The sequence below is a fragment of the Nomascus leucogenys genome, chromosome 18 (assembly GCF_006542625.1).
Source record: "Nomascus leucogenys isolate Asia chromosome 18, Asia_NLE_v1, whole genome shotgun sequence".
Classification (NCBI taxonomy): domain Eukaryota; kingdom Metazoa; phylum Chordata; class Mammalia; order Primates; family Hylobatidae; genus Nomascus; species Nomascus leucogenys.
In genome coordinates, this window is record NC_044398.1 from 58,726,016 (window position 1) to 58,748,778 (window position 22,763).

General features: G+C 39.5%; 1 protein-coding gene across 1 annotated transcript in view; it reads right to left on the minus strand.

Annotated features, from left to right (window-relative positions):
• The window catches only part of CFI (complement factor I), a 73,380-nt gene extending 60,497 nt beyond the window's left edge, over positions 1 to 12,883 (minus strand). Inside the window, exon 1 of the mRNA XM_030797947.1 lies at positions 12,573 to 12,883. Within this exon, the coding sequence (XP_030653807.1) occupies positions 12,573 to 12,629 (57 nt within the window). The 5' untranslated portion in view covers positions 12,630 to 12,883. The remainder of the gene's footprint in view (positions 1 to 12,572) is intronic.
• Positions 12,884 to 22,763: the final 9,880 nt, after the last annotated feature.

The window sequence follows — 22,763 nt, forward strand, 5'->3', positions numbered from 1 at the left end:
AGAATTCAAAGTAACATCTTAAAGAAGCTCAAAGAGCTATAAAAGAACACAGATAAACAACTACACAAAATTAGGGGAAAATAATTCATGAGCAAAATGAGATATTCAACAAACATAAACCATAAAAAAGAACCAAAGAGAAATTTTGGAGGTGAAAAGAATACAATAAAGGAATTGAAAAATTCAGTAGAGAGCTGAAACACCATACTTAGTCAAACAGAAGAGAGAATCGGTGAACTCAAAGACAGGTTATTTGAAATTATATGGTCAGAGGAACAAAATGAAAAAAAGAATTAAAAAGTATAAAGAAAGACTACAGGACTTGTGGGATACCATCAAGCAAACCAATGTATGCATTATGTTATCTACAGAAGGAGAAGAGAAAGGGAAAAGGAAAGAAAGCTTATTTAAATTAACAATGCCTGAAAACATCTCAAATCTAGGGAAGGAAATGGACATCTGGATTCATGAGGCCCAAAAGGATCACAAAGATATCGAACCTAAAAAGGTCTAGACTGAGACACGTTATAATCAAATTGTCAAATGTCAAAGACAAAAATACAATTTTGAAAGAACGAGAAAAGCAACTTGTCATATACAAAAAAAAACCCTATAAAACTATCAGTGGATTTATTCTTCAAATTTCTTCTTCTTCAGAAACATTGCAGGCCAGGAAAGAGTGGGATAATATATTCAAAGTGTCAAAAGGAAGAAACAAAAAAACCCCAAAACCACTGCCAACCAAGAATATTACACCCAGAAAAACTATCCTCTAAAAATGAAAGAGAGGGGGTGGAGCCAAGATGGCCGAATAGGAACAGCTCTGGTCTACAGCTCTCAGCCTGAGCGACACAGAAGACAGGTGATTTCTGCATTTCTGTTTGAGGTACCGGGTTCATCTCACTAGGGAGTGCCAAACAGTGGGTGCAGGTCAGTCGGTGCAGCGCACTGTGCACGAGCCGAAGCAGGGCGAGGCATTGCCTACCTCGGGAAGCACAAGGGGTCAGGGAGTTCCCTTTCCTAGTCAAAGAAAGGGGTAACAGACGGCACCTGGAAAATCGGATCAGTCCCACCCTAATACTGCGCTTTTCCAACGGGCCTGGAAAACAGCACACCAGGAGATTGTGTCCCACACCTGGCTCGGAGGGTCCTATGCCCACGGAGTCTTGCTGATTGCTAGCACAGCAGTCTGAGATCAAACTGCAAGGTGGCAGCGAGGCTGGGGGAGGGGGACCCGCCATTGCCCAGGCTTGCTTAGGTAAACAAAGCAGCCAGGAAGCTTGAACTGGGTGGAGCCCACCACAGCTAAAGGAGGCCTGCCTGCCTCTGTAGGCTCCACCTCTGGAGGCAGGGCACAGACAAACAAAAACTCAGCAGGAACCTCTGCAGACTTAAATGTCCCTGTCTGACTGACAGCTTTGAAGAGAGTAGTGGTTCTCCCAGCATGCAGCTGGAGATCTGAGAATGGACAGACTGCCTCCTAAAGTGGGTCCCTGACCCCTGAGCAGCCTAACTGGGAGGCACCCCCCAGTAGGGACAGACTGACACCTCACTTGGCCGGGTACTCCTCTGAGACAAAACTTCCAGAGGAACTATCAGACAGCTGAATTTGTGGTCTCACAAAAATCTGCTGTTCTGCAGCCACCGCTGTTGACATCTAGCCAAACAGGGTCTGGAGTGGACCTCTAGCAAACTCCAACAGACCTGCAGCTGAGGGTCCTGTCTGGTAGAAGGAAAACTAACAAACAGAAAGGACATCCACACCAAAAACCCATCTGTACATCACCATCATCAAAGACCAAAAGTAGATAAAACCACAAAGATGGGGAAAAAACAGAGCAGAAAAACTGGAAACTCTAAAAAGCAGAGCACCTCTCCTCCTCCAAAGGAACGCAGTTCCTCACCAGCAACGGAACAAAGCTGGACGGAGAATGACTTTGACGAGTTGAGAGAAGAAGGCTTCAGATGATCAAACTACTCCGAGCTACGGTAGGAAATTCAAAACAATAGCAAAGAAGTTAAAAACTTTGAAAAAAAATTAGACGAATGGATAACTAGAATAACCAATGGAGAGAAGGGCTTAAAGGAGCTGATGGAGCTGAAAGACAAGTATTGAGAACTACGCGAAGATTGCAGAAGCCTTGGTAGCCGATCCGATCAACTGGAAGAAAGGGCATCGCTGATGGAAGATGAAATGAATGAAATGAAGTGAGAAGGGAAGTTCAGAGAAAAAAGAATAAAAAGAAACGAACAAAGCCTCCAAGAAATTTGGGACTATGTGAAAAGACCAAACCTATGTCTGATTGGTGTACCTGAAAATGACAGGGAGAATGGAACCGAGCTGGAAAACACTCTGCAAGATATTATCCAGGAGAACTTCCCCAATCTAGCAAGGCAGGCCAACATTCAGATTCAGGAAATACAGAGAACGCCACAAAGATACTCCTCGAGAAGAGCAACTCCAAGACACATAATTGTCAGATTCACCAAAGTTGAAATGAAGGAAAAAATGTTAAGGGCAGCCAGAGAGAAAGGTCAGGTTACCCACAAAGGGAAGCCCATCAGACTAACAGCAGATCTCTCGGCAGAAACTTTACAAGCCAGAAGAGAGTGGGGGCCGATATTCAACATTCTTAAAGAAAAGAATTTTCAACCCAGAATTTCATATCCAGCTAAACTAAGCTTCATAAGTGAAGGAGAAATAAAATACTTTACAGACAAGCAAACGCTGAGTGATTTTGTCACCACCAGGCCTGCCCTAAAAGAGCTCCTGAAGGAAGCACTAAACATGGAAAGGAACAACCAGTACCAGCCACTGCAAAAACATGCCAAATTGTAAAGACCATCGAGGCTAGGAAGAAACTGCATCAACTAACGAGCAAAATAACCAACTAACATCATAATGACAGGATGAGATTCACACATAACAATATTAACTTTAAATGTAAATGGGCTAAATGCTCCAATTAAAAGACACAGACTGGCAAACTGGATAAGGAGTCAAGACCCATCAGTGTGCTGTATTCAGGAAACCCATCTCATGTGCAGAGACACACATAGACTCAAAATAAAGGGATGGAGGAAGATCTATCAAGCAAATGGAAAACAAAAAAAGGCAGGGGTTGCAATCCTAGTCTCTGATAAAATAGACTTTAAACCAACAAAGATCAAAAGAGACAAAGAAGGCCATTACATAATGGTAAAGGGATCAATTCAACAAGAAGAGCTAACTATCCTAAATATATATGCACCCAACACAGGAGCACCCAGATTCATAAAGCAAGTCCTGAGTGACCTACAAAGGGACTTAAACTCCCACACAATAATAATGGGAGATTTTAACACCCCACTGTCAACATTGGACAGATCAACGAGACAGAAAGTTAACAAGGATATCCAGGAATTGAACTCAGCTCTGCACAAAGTGGACCTAATAGACATCTACAGAACTCTCCACCCCAAATCAACAGAATATACATTTTTTTCAGCACCACACCACACCTATTCCAAAATTGGCCACATAGTTGGAAGTAAAGCACTCCTCAGCAAATGTAAAAGAACAGAAATTATAACAAACTGTCTCTCAGACCACAGTGCAATCAAACTAGAACTCAGGATTAAGAAACTCACTCAAAACCACTCAACTACATGGAAACTGAACAACCTGCTCCTGAATGACTATTGGGTACATAATGAAATGAAGGCAGAAATAAAGATGTTCTTTGAAACCAAAGAGAACAAATACACAACATACCAGAATCTCTGGGACACATTCAAAGCAGTATGTAGAGGGAAATTTATAGCACTAAATGCCCACAAGAGAAAGCAGGAAAGATCCAAAATTGACACCCTAACATCACAATTAAAAGAACTAGAAAAGCAAGAGCAAACACATTCAAAAGCTAGCAGAAGGCTAGAAATAACTAAAATCAGAGCAGAACTGAAGGAAATAGAGACACAAAAAACCCTTCAAAAAATTAATGAATCCAGGACCTGCTTTCTTGAAAAGATCAACAAAATTGATAGACCGCTAGCAAGACTAATAAAGAAGAAAAGAGAGAAGAATCAAATAGATGCAATAAAAAATGAAAAAGGGGATATCACCACCCATCCCACAGAAATACAATCTACCATCAGAGAATACTACAAACATCTCTATGCAAATAAACTAGAAAATCTAGAAGAAATGGATAAATTCCTCGACAAATACACCCTCCCAAGACTAAACCAGGAAGAAGTTGAATCTCTGAATAGACCAATAACAGGTTCTGAAATTGTGGCAATAATCAATAGCTTACCAACCAAAAAGAGTCCAGGACCGGATGGATTCACAGCCGAATTCTACCAGAGGTACAAGGAGGAACTGGTACCATTCCTTCTGAAACTATTCCAATCGATAGAAAAACAGGGAATCCTCCCTAACACATTTTATGAAGCCAGCATCATCCTGATACCAAAGCCTGGCAGAGACATAACCAAAAAAGAGAATTTCAGACCAATATCCTTGATGAACATTGATGCAAAAATCCTCAATAAAATACTGGCAAACCGAATCCAGCAGCACATCAAAAAGCTTATCCACCATGATCAAGTGGGCTTCATCCCTGGGATGCAAGGCTGGTTCAACATACGCAAATCAATAAATGTAATCCAGCATATAAACAGAACCAAAGACAAAAACCACATGATTATCTCAATAGATGCAGAAAAGGCCTTTGATAACATTCAACAACCCTTCATGCTAAAAACTCTCAATAAATTAGGTATTGATGGGACGTATCTCAAAATAATAAGAGCTATCTATGACAAACCCACAGCCAATATCATATTGAATGGGCAAAAACTAGAAGCGTTCCCTTTGAAAACTGGCACAAGACAGGGATGCCCTTTCTCACCACTCGTATTCAACATAGTGCTGTAAGTTCTGGCCAGGGCAATCAGGCAGGAGAAGGAAATAAAGGGTATTCAATTAGGAAAAGAGGAAGTCAAATTGTCCCTGTTTGCAGATGACATGATTGTATATCTAGAAAACCCCATCGTCTCAACCCAAAATCTCCTTAAGCTGATTAGCAACTTCAACAAAGTCTCAGGATACAAAATCAATGTACAAAAATCACAAGCATTCTTGTACACCAATCACAGACAAACAGAGAGCCAAATCATGAGTGAACTCCCATTCACAATTGCTTCAAAGAGAATAAAATACCTAGGAATCCAACTTACAAGGGATGTGAAGGACCTCTTCAAGGAGAACTACAAACCACTGCTCAATGAAATAAAAGAGGATACAAACAAATGGAAGAACATTCCATGCTCATGGGTTGGAAGAATCAATATCGTGAAAATGGCCATACTGCCCAAGGTAATTTATAGATGCAATGCCATCCCCATCGAGCTACCAATGACTTTCTTCGCAGAATTGGAAAAAACTAAAGTTCATATGGAACCAAAAAAGAGCCTGCATCGCCAAGTCAATCCTAAGCCAAAAGAACAAAGCTGGAGGCATCACGCTACCTGACTTCAAACTATACTACAAGGCTACAGTAACCAAAACAGCATGGTACTGGTACCACAACAGAGACATAGATCAATGGAACAGAACAGAGCCCTCAGAAATGATGCCGCATAGCTACAACCATCTGATCTTTGACAAACCTGACAAAAACAAGAAATGGGGAAAGGATTCCCTATTTAATAAATGGTGCTGGGAAACCTGGCTAGCCATATGGAGAAAGCTGAAACTGGATCCCTTCCTTACACCTTATACAAAAATTAATTCAAGATGGATTAAAGACTTAAATGTCAGACCTAAAACCATTAAAATCCTACAAGAAAACCTAGACAATACCATTCAGGACATAGGCATGGGCAAGGACTTCATGTCTAAAACACCAAAAGCAATGACCACAAAAGCCAAAATTGACAAATGGGATCTAATTAAACTAAAGAGCTTCTGCACAGCAAAAGAAACTACCATCAGAGTGAACAGGCAACCTACAGAATGGGAGAAAATTTTTGCAACCTACTCATCTGACAAAGGGCTACTATCCAGAATCTACAATGAACTCAAACAAATTTATAAGAAAAAAACAAACAACCCCATCAAAAAGTGGGCGAAGGACATGAACAGACACTTCTCTAAAGAAGACATTTATGCAGCCAAAAAACACATGAAAAAATGCTCATCATCACTGGCCATCAGAGAAATGCAAATCAAAACCACAGTGAGATACCATCTCACACCAGTTAGAATGGCCATCATTAAAAAGTCAGGAAACAACAGGTGCTGGAGAGGATGTGGAGAAATAGGAACACTTTTACACTGTTGGTGGGACTGTAAACTAGTTCAACCATTGTGGAAGTCAGTGTGGCGATTCCTCAGGGATCTCGAACTAGAAATACCATTTGACCCAGCCATCCCATTACTGGGTATATACCCAAAGGACTATAAATCATGCTGCTATAAAGACACATGCACACATATGTTTATTGCAGCACTATTCACAATAGCAAAGAGTTGGAACCAACCCAAATGTCCAACAACGATAGACTGGATTAAGAAAATGTGGCACATATACACCATGGAATACTATGCAGCCATAAAAAAGGATGAGTTCATGTCTTTTGTAGGGACATGGATGAAACTGGAAAACGTCATTCTCAGTAAACTATCACAAGGACAAAAAACCAAACACCGCATGTTCTCACTCATAGGTGGGAATTGAACAATGAGAACTCATGGACACAGGAAGGGGAACATCACACTCCAGGGACTGGTGGGGGGTTGGGGGGGACAGACAGCATTAGGAGATATACCTAATGCTAAATGACGAGTTAATGGGTGCAGCAAAACAACATGGCACACGGATACATATGTAACAAACCTGCACATTGTGCACATGTACCCTAAAACCTAAAGTATAATAATAAAAGAAAAAGAAAAAGAAAAAAAAAGACCTCAGACAAAAAAATTAAAATAAAAAATAAAATAAATCAAAAAAACAAAAAAAAATGAAAGAGAGATAAAGACTTTCCCCAATAAATCAAAACAGGAAATACATCACCTGCCTTACAAGAAATGATAATAGGTTTTATTCAAGTTGAAATGAAAAGATGATAAACAGCAACATTAAAGCTGCAGGATACAAAATCAACATACAAAAATCAGTGGTGTTTCTATACATCAATAATGAACTGTCCTAGAAAGAATTTAAGAAAACCATCTCAGGCCAGGTGCAGCAGCTCATGCCTATATCCCAGTGCTTTGAGAGGCCACGGTGGGAGGATCCTTTGAGGCCAGGAGTTTGAGACCAGTCTGGGCAACATAGCAAGGTCCCATCACTACAAAAAAATTAGTTGGCATGGTAGTGCACACCTTTGGTCACAGTTACTTGAGATGCTGGGGTAGGAGGGTAGCTTGAGCACAGGAGGCAAAGACTGCAATGGGCTGTAATTTGCCATTGCATTCCCACCCGGGCAACAGTCCAAAACCCTGTCTTTAACAAAACAAAACAATCTCATTTACAATAGCAGTTAAAAGAATAAAGTACTTAGAAATAAATTTAACCAACAAGGTGAAAAACTGGTACCCTGAAGACTGTAAAACACTGTTGAAAGAAATTAAAGTAGGCACAAAGAAATGGCAAGACAACTAACATTCCTTCACTGAAGGAATTAATATTGTTAAATGTTTATACTATTACAAATAATCTACAGATTTGATACAATCCCTACCAAAATTGCAAAGGCATTTTTTTACAGAAATAGAAAATATAATTCTAAAATTTATATGGAATTTCAAAAGACACAAAATAGCCAAAACATTTTTTTGAGCAAGAAGAACAAAGCCAGAGGCATCACACTTCCTGATTTCAAAAAATATCACAAAGCTGCAGTAATGAAAACAATATGGTACTCTCATAAAAACAGACATCTAGATTCATGGAACAAAGTAGAAAGTTCAGAGATAAACCCATGCATAGATAGTCAACTGCTCTTCAACAAGGGAGCCAAGAATGTACAATGGGTGAAGAATAGTCTTTTCAATAAGTGGTAATGGGAAAACTGGAAATCCACATGCAAAAAATGAAATTGGACCCTATATTACCCCATACACAAAAATCAACTCAAAATGGATTAAAGACTTACACATACACCTGAAATCATAAAACTTTTAGAATAAAACATAAGGGATAACCTTTTTGACGTTAGTCTTGGCAATAATTTCTTGACTGTGATGACAAAAACAGGCAACAAAAGCAAAAATAGACAAGCGGGACTACATCAAGCTAAAAACCTTCTGCACAGCAAAATGAAAAGACAACATATACAATGGAAGAAATATTTGCAAACTATACATCTGGTAAGAAATTAATATCTATCTAAAATACATAGGGAATTCCTACAACTCAAAAGCCAAGAACCAAATAGTCTACTTTAAAAAGTGGACAAAGGAGCTGAATAGACATTTCTTCAAATAAGATATGTAATTGGTCAATAGGTACTTGAAAAGGTATTTAATATCACTAACCATTAGGGAAATGAAAATCAAAATCACACACCAGTTAGGATGGTTATTGTCAAAATAACCAAAGGTAACAAATGTAGCTGAGGATATGGAGAATGGGAAATTCTTCTACAGTTGTGGAAGAATTGATAAAGAAAATGTGGTATATACATGCAATGAAATATTATTTGGCCTTAAAAAAGAAAGAAACCCTGCCATTTGTGACAATATGGATGAACCTAGAGGACATTAATCTAAGTGAAATGGGGCAGGGACAGGAAGATAAATACCACATAATACCACTTATATTAGGAATCTAAGATAGTCAAACTCATGGAACCAGAGAGTGGGATGGTGGTTGCCAAGCACTGGGTGAGGGGGAAACAGGGAAGTATTAGTCAAAGGTCAAGATGTATAATTCTTAGAGATCTATGCTACAGAATAGTGCCTATTGTTCATAATACTGTATTGTATACTTAAAAATTTGCTAAGAGCATAATTTCTTTGTTAAGAGTTGTTAATATGCCCACACAAAATAATAAATAAAGAGGGTGAGAGGAAACTTTTGGAAGTGGTGAATACGTTTATGGCATATGTTGTGATATTTTCACAGACATATACTAATCTACAAACTCAAACTCATCAAGTTATGTACACTAAATATGTATAGTTTATTATATGTCAATCATAACTCAATAAAGTGTTTTTTTTTTTAAAAAACGACCATTAAGTCTTTGTTTAGTGAGTCCAAAGTTTGTGCTTCTTCTGGAACAGATTATGTTCATTTCTTCTGTAAATGGTCCATACTTTCTCATATCTTTGCATGCATCATAATTTTTGGTTGAAAATTTTTGGTTGACACTTTGACTCTTATAGTAACTCTTGAAATCAGACTTCCTTCTGCTTGGGGTTTGTTTTGGTTGCTTGGTGTTTGTTTGATGACTTTTCTAAACTACTTTTGGCAAGTCTATTCTTTATCACATGTGGTTTTTGAAGTCTGTTCCTTTGACTTATATTCGGCTAGTATTTAGACAGAGATTTCCTTCAATGCAAGAGGACAGAGAGAGAGAGAAGAAAAAAGAAACCCAGAAAAATAAATCAAAATCTCAAAATCTCTCCCAGTCTTTGCAGATTGGTTCTGTCCTGGGCACTCACTCATCCAGGCCATTTGCAACTCTACCTTAGCCTTCACTTCATACTTGCACTGAACTTAGACATCCACCAGAGGTGCAGGCTCAGAGTCTTCTGAGGTCTTTCTGAGCATGTATCCTGTTCTGAGCATGTATGGGGCTTCCTAAACTCCCCAATACACACAGGCACTTTTGAATGCCTTAATTTTCCATAGGATCTTAGTTTTTCCCCATGCTTTGGTGCTCTGTTGTGTGCCTCCACTGTAATCCTTTGCCCCAGACAGCTGAGATTGCTCATTAATCTTACAATGCCTGTGCTTTGTAACACTAATGCTTTTCTGCTCTGAGTTCTGAGTTAGGTGAAACCAAGACAAGTGCCTGGGGTCTGTCCTACAGGAAGGCCTTAGGATAGAAAAGACAAACACATTATTTTTGAATAAGGTTTTCTCTGTTCTTTCCAGTGCTAGGGAACAGGGTCCCTCCCTGAGTGAGAAACGTACATGGTCAGTGGTTGCTGCACCAGTTAGGAGAATTTCTTCCATATTAGATAGACAGATTTATATACTTTCCCATGGAAGATTAAGGAACTGAAATCTAAGATACATGAATAAATTATAAGTGTAAAGGCCATTTAGTGGTTGGTTTACAACAGTATTATAAGTGACAGGGTGATAGAAGTGTGGTAAGTGATTAGGATAATATTCTGCATAGTAAGAGAAACAGTTTGTATTTTAGAAGAAAATTGCTTTAACATTTGCAAACTAAGGTAATGAGAATACAGTGAATTTCAAAATGCCTTTTTAATGACAATGTGTGAACTTGTTTTAATAAACCAAAATTTGTTGTTATTGTGTTAAGGCTATTTTATGTACACGATATCCTTCAAGACCACTGCCAAATCAGGGAGGGTATGGGGCAAGGACACAAAGGACAGACACACAAAATGCCACAAAGCTTTCCTACCATTTTTAGTTGCCTGTTCCTTCATTCAATATTTGCTTAGGTGCTATAAATCTTTGACTGTTTTCCGGAGTTCTAAATAAAGTTGGTTCTGACAGCTTCCCTTTGGTTTTTGTGGAAGTGGATTTTTGGTTTTTGGTTTTGGTGGATCTGCCTACTCTGCCATTTCTGCTGCCATCACTTGCACTGCACACCCTCCTGTGTGCCACCCTTGTTTCCAGGATGTTGTCATTCTGCTTAACATTACCCCAGTTCTTTCTCTCTAAAATGCCACCCATATATGCCTGAGTTTGTAATAAAATTTTAGGGTAAAATAAATTTAGGGTATCAGTTGGTGATTATGTCACAGCACAATTATAGTAGGTAACCATGTCGACTGAAACATTTGGTTTCTCTGTCTTTTTTTTTTTTTTTTTTTTTTTTTTTTTTTGAGACAGGATCTTGCTGTGTCACCCAGGCTGGAATACAGTGGCATGATCAGAGCTCCCCGCAGCCTCAAACTCCTGGGCTCAAGAAATCCTCTTGCCTCAGCCTCCTAAAGTACTGGGATTACATGTGTGAACCCCCACACCCAGCCAGCTTCCTTGTTGTTGAAAATCCTTTGGTTATTCCTCCCATCAGAAGGCCCCAGCAGCCACTCTCACTGTGCTATGGGTTTCTTTTTCATCTTTTCTGAATCCCCTAGTTTCCTTGTCTGAGTAGGTTCAGTAAAACCAAAAACAGAAAATAGAATCACCAGTAATCTTATTAGCCAATGATAGCAACTATTAACTGTTTGATACATATACTGTAAGATCTTTTAGTCATATATATAAGTAGGTATAAGTATGCATTTATATGTATGCATATAAACACACATACATATGTGTGTGTGTGTTTTTCTTCAATAAAAATAAAATTGTAGTAAGGACTTTTTATTTATATAAATACGTCATTTCAATGGCTACGTAATGGTTCAATTTTGGATATACGATAATTTAACCAGTGTCTTATTAATAAGCATTTAGTTATTTCCATTTATTCTCTATTATAAACATTGCAATGGTGATGGCAACTATTTTAGAAGTTACAAGAATCTTAAAGTGTGTTTTCTTAAGTAGTTTTCTTTAAATACTTTCTTCTACAAGCTGGCACTAAGACAAGATAGTTTTGGATTGCCACCAAAGTTGGCAATCATCAATAAGTATCTAAAATGTTTTAAACATTTTTCACCTTAGTAGATGACACTCTAACTTCAGTAAAACATGTCATTTCAGTTTCAAGTTCCTTTGTGGCCCACAAAGCCCTCATTCTGATCAAATGGATTCGTTTATTTGGAAGGGCCTAGTGCACTTGCTGCTTTTCCTGGCTAAAGAAGCTGGAAATCACTCCTCTTTCTCACCACTGATCACATGTAATACAGAATTAAAGGTTCAGCTCAAATCCTGCTTGATCTATAATCTTTTCATGACCTCTCAGGATAAAGTGATTTGTCCTCTCATTAAAGTCCTTTACCACATATTTGTATCACTTTTGACAATTAAATATATACTGTCTTGTAAGTTGCACTTTTGTGTTTTCAGATGTTTCAAATTTGCTTATTATTTCCCCTTTCTATAACTATAGAGTGTACTAAGAGGCTGTTGAAGGAAGAGATCAGTCTCACTGTCTTCCTAGCACTGTACCTTACACACAGGAGGAGCCTGGTAAATATTTTTTATTTACTACAATTACAGTAAATCACAGCCTTGTATTAGTAAAACTCTTATTCAATTCAATGCCTCTACATACATAAGCACATAAAAAGAACTATTTTTAAAAAATCACTTTTATCAAGATATTAACATAAAACATTTGTTGCTGACTATAGAGTGGCATTGTTGTAACTGAACTATGTAATATTTAAATCAAAATTATATATTTAAGATTATTTTCTATATTTTTACAACCTTTAAATTATCAATTAAAATTGTTTGCATAAAGGTTGAATTACTTACCTTGCAAAAACTTAAGTGGAAGCTCAGAAATAACAGGAAAACATGAAGAAGCTTCATGTTGGAGGTGTTTGGGGTCTTTGTCTCTGCTGAGAACTCTTTTCCACCCCAGGTATTCTTTTGAAATTTAATTTTTAACCTCTGAAAAAATATTTCAAAAGAACAAACCTCCTAATGAGCTTTGTACTTTTGAACTCTGAAAGAATTTGGCTGAAATCCAGAGAGATTTACCGTAACTGAAACCAAAAAATGGCCTTCCCATTAAAGATCTGAGGGAGGTGACCAACAGGAACTTGTTTCCACCAGAAGAGACTGATTTCCTCCCACCCTGTTAATTGCAATGACTCAATTCTGTATTCCAGGGAAGACAGAAATTATACTGGAGGAACTTTTTGTTTTTTTTTTTGTACAATAAAAATACTATTTTTTAAAGTTAAGTTGAAGACTAGGAGACAGTAAGAATAAAAGTAGACCATAGTGAAGGCTGCAAAATACATTTAAAACTCTAGAAAACAGCTTATTTACCATGCATTTGTTGTTCTGTGATCAAATTGTATTTTTGGAGTACAAGAAATTTTAGAAACAAGTACTCTTGTGCCAGTACCAACTATCATGCAGGATTTATTTATTTATGAAATAAATCTGTGATAGCAGAAATGCTGACACAGTTGGGTTCATCAGAAGCAGACTTGAGACAGTGAGCGTGGGGTACAAGTGTTTGTTAGGGATCGATACGCATACAAGGAAGGGAGGGGAAGCAGGGGTGAGCAGAGGCAGAAGTTGAACTGGAGTGAGTGTGACCTGTCACAGCGCCCCTGATTTCAGTATAAATGGCTGGGCCATTATATTCTGCCTTGCTCGGTCCCCTACTATATATTGCCCAGGAAGGGCATACACTTAGGTGAAACAGTTTTCTGTAGCTAAGGCAGACACAGAAGGATCTGACAGTTATGTGCTATCAGGAGGAGGTATCTTCTGACTACATTCTTTATAGCCAGGTAGCAAGACCTTCCTTGACAGGGGTTCTGGGAAACTCATCTCTGTGTCTTTCAGAGTACACACTTGCACCTTTTAGATCTATGTTCCATATACACTCCAGGAGTGGCTCCTTAAACATTTCAGTGGGTCTCTATTCTTGAGAGAAAACTTAGAAGAGGAAGTTAATGGGAAAAACTACAGCTCCTACCCGTGCAGTTGATCTTGGGGCTGTAGCTGATACTCACCCTTGGCCCCCTTCCTACCCATTTTAGATTCCCTTTACCCTGACCTCCCACCTCTGCTGGTCTTGGTGACTTACTGGATGACATGTCCCACACTCTCTTTCAGGAGTGGTCTGAGCCCCTGGTTACCTTTTGTTTCTCAGGCAAAAGTTGCCATTTGTATCCTTACTGTCACAAGAGGCAGGCTGGACATGGTGGCTCACTCCTGTAATCCCAGCACTTTGGGAGGTCAAGGCAGGAGGAGTGCTTGAAGCCAGGAGTTTGAGATGAGCCTGGGCAACACAGGGAGAGGTTGAGGCTGCAGTTAGCCATGATTGCACCACTGCACTCTAGCCTGAGTGACAAAGAGAGACCCTCTCTTAAAAAAGAAACCAAAAAAAGCAAAAAATAAGAGGTACCCCAGTAGGTTATGTGGGTTCTACACATTTTCCTCCCTGCCCACATTATAGTAATAGCAGCCCTACTTCCTCAGAATGATCAGAGTCAATTACCCTTGTGGATTCTGACTCTTTCTTGCTAGTTCCTAGACACAAAGAGCCCAGTGTACACCAGGCAACAGCTCTGGTTTATAATTCCATGGGACTCTTGCTTGCCCCTGGTGAAAGTATAGTCCTTTGGAGACCAAGATAACGAACCCTGCAGAGTTTACAATTGTGGAGACAAGATACACAAAGCCCCCAGTTTGTCAATGGGGGTGATGGTAAGTGTGGTCATTCTTGCCTTTATTCCTTGGTTCCCAGACCCAGGTATTCTTCCTATTGGGAATACAATGCTATAAGAAAGTCTTTGATTGAATGTATGTACTGCTTCCTGGAGGACAGCACCCCATTCTCAAAAAGTTTTGCATTTAACTGGCACCTCAGCTCTGCCCTCAGCAGCCCATTATAACATTCTGTAAGTCCACCGGCTTCTGAGTGGTGTGGTATGTGATATGACCAGGGGATTGCATGATCACAGGCCTACTCCTGGGCCTGCTTTGCTGTAAAGTGGGCACGCTTGTCTGGCAGGATGTGATCTTTGCTAGATAATTAAGCACTCTATAATTCTCTGGATTATGGTGCTAATGGAGGCCCTGTAGGCAAGAAAGGCACACTCATACCTCAAATATATGTCTATTCCTGTAAGAAGAGACCACCGACCCTCCAAAGAGTGAAAGAATCAGATGTAATTAACTTGCCACTAAGTGACTAGTTGGTCTCCTTGATGAATTGTGCCATCTTGTGGGGACAGTATTAGTGTCAGCTGCCATCAGGTTGGGCATTTGTTAATGATGGGAGCTAGATAAGCCTCGGGGTCCATGCTATTGGCCTTATGGGTGGCCTCTATCTCTGTTACCATGGTCACTTCATTCTTGTGCCCATCGTGCCAGCACTGGGGTGGCTGATGACTGAGACTCAGTCATTTTGGCTCAATCGTTTTGTTGAGCCAAATTGGTTGAGCCATTTTGTTGGTTATTTAGTGCCTTTTCTTTGGTGGATGGTTTCTGGTAGGCATTAACATGTGATACAAAGATTTTTTTTTCTTTTTCTTTTTTCTCTTTTTTTTTTTTCTGAGACAGTGTCTCGCTCTGTCACCCAGGTTAGAGTGCAGTGGCGTGATCTCAGCTCACTGCAAGCTCCAGCTCCCAGGTTCATGCCATTCTTCTGCCTCAGCCTCCCGAGTAGCTGGGACTACAGGCGCCCGCCACGATGCCCGGCTAATGTTTTGTATTTTTAGTAGAGATGAGGTTTCACTGTGTTAGCCAGGATGGTCTTGATCTCCTGACCTCGTGATCTGCCTGCCTCGGCCTCCCAAAGTGCTGGGATTACAGGCGTGAGCCACCGCGCCCGGCCGTGATACAAAAATTTTTATACTTCATGCCCAGTCCTGTATGTACACGTATCCATTCTAGATTCTCTTCACTCCGACCTCCCACCTCTGCTGATCTCAATGACGTACCTGATGACATGACCCACGGTCTCTTTCAGGAGTGGTCTGAGCCCTTGGTTACCATTCACTTCTCAGGCTAAAGTTGCTGTTTGTATCCCAGAACTTTTTGCTCTTGATCTTTGAATATTTTTCATTTCAGGAAAAAAAGATGATCAGGAAATCACTATTGCCTGTGATTCTATATAAGTCTAGCCTCAGGCCACCTCTCTTTCCACACAAAGTGGATGACCAGGTGTACCACCTGCAGCTCTGCCCTTTGGGAGGACTTTCTCTCACCAGTGTCTTTCAAAACCACTCCAAAGTGTGGCTGTAAAGCCGCCTCTGTCTATTTTCAACTTGTACCTATATACCAAGCCAACCCATCTGTAAACAAAACGTGACCTTTTCTCTCCTCCTTCACCTGGTGATACCAGATTCCCCAGGGAGCTATAGGTGTGAGCTGAGGAAGGGCCATGAGTGCAACTGTTTGGATGCTGGGGACAGGACAGTCTGGGCTACCTGCTACCTGTTTATGCACGTTGCTGATACCTCTGGTCCTGTTTGTGTTTGGCTCTGGATGTCACACTTCTATCTTACAATACATTTTTCCTAGGCCTGCTTGTCCTTACACTTTGCGGGTCCATTTGGATCCAGATCATAATGGGCAGTTCTGGCCGTATGGTGATGTAGTGTCCTATGATTCATTATTCTACATTTACCAGGAATGAGTAATATACAAATTGGTTTTTAAAAGACACACAATTCTCTGCTGCAGATGGCATGGCCTTGCTCCAGAACCCTGAGGTCCTATATTGTGGTTCTCCCACAGGATCTTCCTCAAACACCACACAGCATTTTTTCCCCCATCACTGAGACTTCTGATGCCATAGAGTCTGCTGGACCACTGCAGAAGCCTTTTCTGCTTTGGCAGCTGGAGCAGTATTCCCTACTGCAGAATATTTGCTCCCAGAGTCCAAAAAGCCTCATCAGATTTTGTGCTTCCTTCTTTGTTAAAGAAAGTACAAGATACAATAATTTGTCTTTTCCATTAAAGAGGATGTGCTAGCACGTTCCTGAATACTGGTTTCCTAAAAATTTTACTGATGTGCCAGGCTTTATTTCCTACCCTCTGGAGCACATGTGTCTTACCAAAGTATTTAGCATGCTACTTCCTCATCTCCTCTGATCGAGATAATGCTATCAATGGAAAAACAATGGTGTCTTATAGGAAATCCAGATGATCCAGATCTCTGCATATTAACATTATGTCAGAAGGTGGCAGATAAGGCCTGGGAAAACTTTAAGTGTATATGTTGCCCATTCCATGTGAATGAGAACGGTTTCTGATCCTTTCTGACTAAAATGCCCCCTCTCTCTTGCTCCTACTCCAGCCCCGTAATGCACGTGCTTTCCGTTTGCTTTCTGCCATGATTGTAAGTTTCCTGAGACCTCCCCAGAACCAGAGCAGATGCCAGCATCATGCTTTCTGTACAGCCTGTGGAACCACGAATGAATTAAACCTATTTTCTTTATAAATTATCCAGTCTCAGGTATTTCTTTATATCAGTGCAAGAATGGACCAATACAGTAGTTAACAAAAAGAAAATGTAAAGTGCTCATGAGGACTGAAATTTTATTCAGTTTAAGTCTCTTTCCTCCTATGATCTCAATGAAAATAAATATAAAAATAAAAGTAATTCCATTGCACCATTGAAAAATGAAGAAGGATTCATTAATAGGACATAAATAGTGAGGAATTACTAGAATACATATAATAGATAGGAAAAGATTAACTGCAAAACTTAAAGGAGTTTAAGAAGTGTCAAATTTATATAGGTGACAACAAGATATCCAAAATAAGAAAGACCATAGAATAAATAGAAACAGTAGAATCTGAGAGAAGTGATGGACTAAGTAATTAATAAATAAAGGGAAGAACATTTGAGCCAGTGCCCCACACAGGGGCAACTTGAGCATTCACTCCAGGCTAAAGCCTACAGTAAGGCTCTCTATAGCACATGTTCTAACCCAAAACCCCTTGAGTGGACACTGAGGCAGAAGCAGAGAAGCATTCTAGACGACACCAGCCTCCATGAAGTGAGGGAGTCTCTGCACTTAAGAGGCAAGCCATAGGCAAACCCCTGAGGCCTCGTATCCCAGCCTTCTCCTGCAGTCATTGAAGGCAGAGCTCTATAATCAGAATCTACAAAAGCAGAAGTACAGCACAATAAAAAGAAAAAGACCAACCTCACTTATGAATATAGATGCAAAAACTCTAAACAAAATATTGGCAAACTGATACAAACAAAATCTTGAGTAGTATTCAGTAATCTTACCGTTAATACTTACTTGACAACATTTTATATACATATATATATATATATATATGGAGGCTAAGGCAAATAAGTAATTATGCTAATGTCATAAGAATTTCAGGGTAAGACATACACAAGTTTAAATTCAAAGAAATGGAAACCCTGTAGTCTTAACTTTGAATTGGAAATATCACTATGACCCACAGTTTTTTTCTTTCTAAAAATAATTACCTTCTAGTTGTCCATTGTATCCACTGATAGGGCCTAGAAGTCCTAACAATCCAGAAGTAATGAGCACTCCTTAGTGGCAGATTGTCTTCTCTACTTACCATTTTCCATTTAAAAAACCAAGGCTCTTTGGAGAAAGGGCGATTCCACATCTGGGGCATAAAATGTAAAAGAAATATTTTGTACCAGAGCGCAAGGAAGCCATCGGAGGCTAGTGGTGGTATTAAAATACTTGAAGGGGCTCTCAAAGATGAAATATTTTAAGCATTATAAGGAACAATGGTAGCAAAAAATTGAAATAAAAAAGGAAATTTCTTTATTTCAGTTAATAATTGCAAAAGAAATGATAGAATTATCATATTACTATTTTGCACTACCTTATGAGCCAATGGATCTAGTGATGATCATCAACAGCTGCTAAAACCATTAGGTGAAAAGCTGGCAGGGAACTCTAAGAGATGGATGAGGCTGATAACACTGATCCCACTGACTGATCTCATCTCCAAAGAGAGACAACCAGACATTATGTGTCTCTTCATGGGATGGTAGGAAGTATTCTTGCAGGACAAAAAAAAAAAAAAAAAAGAACCTGAACACAATCAAGTCTCTAGATCTCACTATCAATTAACTATCAGTTTATGGGAAATACAGAGGATAGAAGAACAATTTATACCATCACAAGGATGTAATCAGTGAGAAAGTAGGAAATTCTACATGACAAAAAGACTCAGTTTTTTCAACAAATAAAAGCCATGGTGGCGGGGCGGGGTGGGGGGCGGAAAAAAAACAGGGAGAGGAAACTGACACAGAATAAAAGAAAATTAAGAGACACACCAATAAAATACAATGTATGGCCCTTGTTTGGATCTTCATTTTATTGATCCAACTATTAAAATACATTTTGAAATAACTTGGAAAAATTCCACATGGATATTTGCTAATACTAAGAAAATATTATTTTTGTTAGGTGTGGTAATGGTATTGTGCTTACGTTTTTTAAAAAAGTCCTCTGCTGGAGATTTATGAACAGAATGCTCACTATAAAACACTCTAGCAATAATAATTTTAATAATAACAGTGAGGAAATAGGAGGAATAACATTTGCAAAAGGCTGATTGAAGGTGTTGTATAGAGAGGTTCATTATATTGTTCTTTCAACTGTTTATGTTTGAAATTTTCATAATAAAAACCAAATAAAAGAGAAAGTCATGAGTTCACATTAATATTTACAATTAATGGCACCTTGGCTAAGTACTTTTTTTTTTTTTTTTGAGATGGAGTCTTACTCTTTCACCAGGCCGGAGTGCAGTAGCATCATTTTGGTTCACTGTAACCTCCACCTTCCAGGTTCAAGCGATTCTCCTGCCTCAGCCTCCCAAGTAGCTGGGACTACAGATGTGTGCCACCATGGCCAGCTAATTTTTGTATTTTTAGTAGAGACGAGGTTTCACCATGTTGGCCGGGATGGTCTTGATCTCTTGACCTCGTAATCCACCTGCCTTGGCCTCCCAAAGTGCTGGGATTATAGGTGTGAGCCACAGCGCCCAGCCTTTTTTTTTTTTTTTTTTTAGGTGGAGTCTCGCTGTGTTGCTGGAGTGCAGTGGCGTGATCTTGGCTCACTGCAAACTCAGCCTCCCGGGTTCAAGTGATTCTCCTGCCTTGGCCTCCCGAGTAGCTGGGATTACAGGCCCATGCCACCAAGCCCGGCTAATTTTGGTATTTTTAGTAGAGAAAGGGTTTCACCATGTTGGCCAGGCTAGTCTCCAACTCCTTACCTGAGGTGATCTGCCCCCCTCAGCCTCCCAAAGTGCTGGGATTACAGGCATGAGCCACCACGCCTAGCTTTGGCTAAGTACTTTTAAAATTTTGTTCTAATATAAAAATTTTCAGCCCTATTCCTAGCTACCAGCCCTCTTCTCTGTCGTTAGCAATACAGTCTCCCAACTTACAATGGTTACACTGAACAATTTTTCTACTTTACAATGGTGTGAAAGCAATAAGCATTCAGCAAAACCTGTATTTCAAATTTTAAACTTTGATCTTCTCCCTGGCTAGTGATATTCGTGCAATATTCTCTTATGATGCTGGGCAGCAGCAGCAAATGAGACTCTCCAGTGTGCTGTGCTGCCAGATGGTTTTGCCCAACTGTAGGCTAATGTAAGTGTTCTAAGCACCTTCAAGGTAGACTAGGCCACGCTATGATGTTCAGTATGTTACATGTATGAAATGTATTTTCCACTCAGATATTTTCAACTCATGATGGGTTTATTGGGATATAACCCCATCATAAGTTGAGGAACATCTGTATCTCCTTACTGGGTATTTTAATTAGATGTCCTCACCTTCCAGTTAGGATACCTCCTTAGATCTTGAATACTACAACTCGACTGTGCTTATATACTTTCTCTACCCCCATCTCTTTTATATTTTGTCTCTTTGACCATCATTCTATGATCATTTTTTGATAAGTAGGTTCTCAAGGCATGAGCAGAAATTCAAAGCACAGAGGAATTCAGTTCCGTTTAACAAATATTTATTGGGCATCAATTTTATTCCAGGCATTGTACTAAGTGCTGAGGATACCAAAACAAAGAAGATGTAGTTCTCACTCTTCAGGAGCTTATACTCTAGTGTGAGTTTCTGCAGATGTCATTAGGGGTCTAGGAGCGGTTACTAGGGATTCCAGAAGAGATTGGAATTTTTTTTTTTTTTTGCACTTTTTTGAACTTCTTTCTCCATGTAATGCCAACACTTGTAGTAATGACTAGTGATCAAATAACTCTGTTAGGAATTTCGCTAGAGGTCATTCACAAACATGACAGTGCTCCACACAACTATGTTCATTTCACTGAGTCCATTCTCAGCTTTTGATGCAAACAGGGTGCTGTTGATGACTGGTGGGTGCTGAATTAAGAAGGAGGGACAACAGGTTGAGGGAGAGGGAGAGACAATAGGTTGATGACATCAGCCTCTCCTTCCTGATTTACATTTCCTAATCTCCCCTGGCCTCCCCTTATTCACAGTCAACTGACAGCTAATGAGCTCTCCTGATGTAATAGACAATCAAAGACAATATTTTAAGGAAGCAATTTTAATGCCCCATAACTCAAATGCCTCCCTGTTGCTTTGCTAATGTTGTAAACATTGTAAAACATGGTGTCACCCTCGTCCGTGTCCATGTGAAGAGAGTCCACCAACAGGCTTTGTGTGAGCAACAAGGCTGTTTATTTCACATGGGAGCAAGTGGGCTGAGTCTGAAAAGAGAGTTGGCAAAGGGAGGTGGGGTGGGGCAGTTTTATAGGACTGGGATAAGCAGTAGAAAGTTACAGTTAAAGGTGGCTATTTATTGTCAGCAGAGGAGGGGGTCACAAGGTGCATGGTGGGGAGATCATAAGACCCATAGTCCAGAAGAAGAATGTCACGAGGTCGATCGATCAATCAGTTGGGGCAGGGCAGGAACAGGTCATAATGGAATGTCTTAAGGTTGGTCAATCAGTTAAGACAGGAGCAGGCTGTTTCACTTCCTTTGTAGTTTTCAGTTGACTCAGGCCATCTGGATGTATACATGCAGGCTTGGGCTCAGAGGCCTGACACATGGAGCTTGTAGGTTAAAAGCGAATTGCATTTGAAGATATCATTTTTTAAAAAAATTTCTTTGTTTAGTTTGCTTGTTTTATATTTTATTAGCATCTGTGTTTTACAAACATGACTTATAGTCCAATGTGGTGATTTTTGGAGATGAACTGGGAGATGGAAGAGAATTCTAAGTCTTAATAATTCTGATAAAGTTAGTAATGAAGAATCACAACTTATAAATGAAGCAATGGCTCCAGCAAAATTGAAAAGACGCTTAACTGCAAACCATAGTAAAGGAGCAGATAATTTTATATGGCCTTTGGAAACCCAGAGTAAAGAATTTATTTATTTTTTTAAGTCACCTTCAGTTAAAAAGGCCCAGAAAGCAAGTTATTTAGCAGAAGAACTTTTTGACCAGAAAAGGAAAAAGCCCCACAATTGATGGGACCTCACAATTTCAGCATGTATAATTACAGAGAGTCAGACGTCAGCATATGATGTAATGAGAAACTAAAACGGTTTCACTTTCAAAGTTTGATAAATTGATGTGATTGATGACATGTCACATAATGCTGCATAGCATCAAAAGAATCTAACAACTTCTTATCCAGGTTGATGAATCATCAGATTTCAACAACAAATGTCATAGAGTAGCATTTGCAAGATTTATAAATTATGGCAAAATTCAAGAAATTTTTTCTTCTATTAAACACTGCTGCAAAGAAGCAAAGGTAAAGATATATTTACTGTCTTGTCTTCATATTGGAAAAAGAAGGTACCTCTTGGAAGAACTGTGTCAGTATCTACTTATGGTACCCTATCAACGATTGGTTCCCTCAGAGATTTCAATTCTCCTTAACATTCTGACATATTCACAACCCACTGCTTTCTTCCCAGAGAGTGCTGATGTCAGAAAGTTTTGGAGCAGAAATGAAAAAATTTCTAGA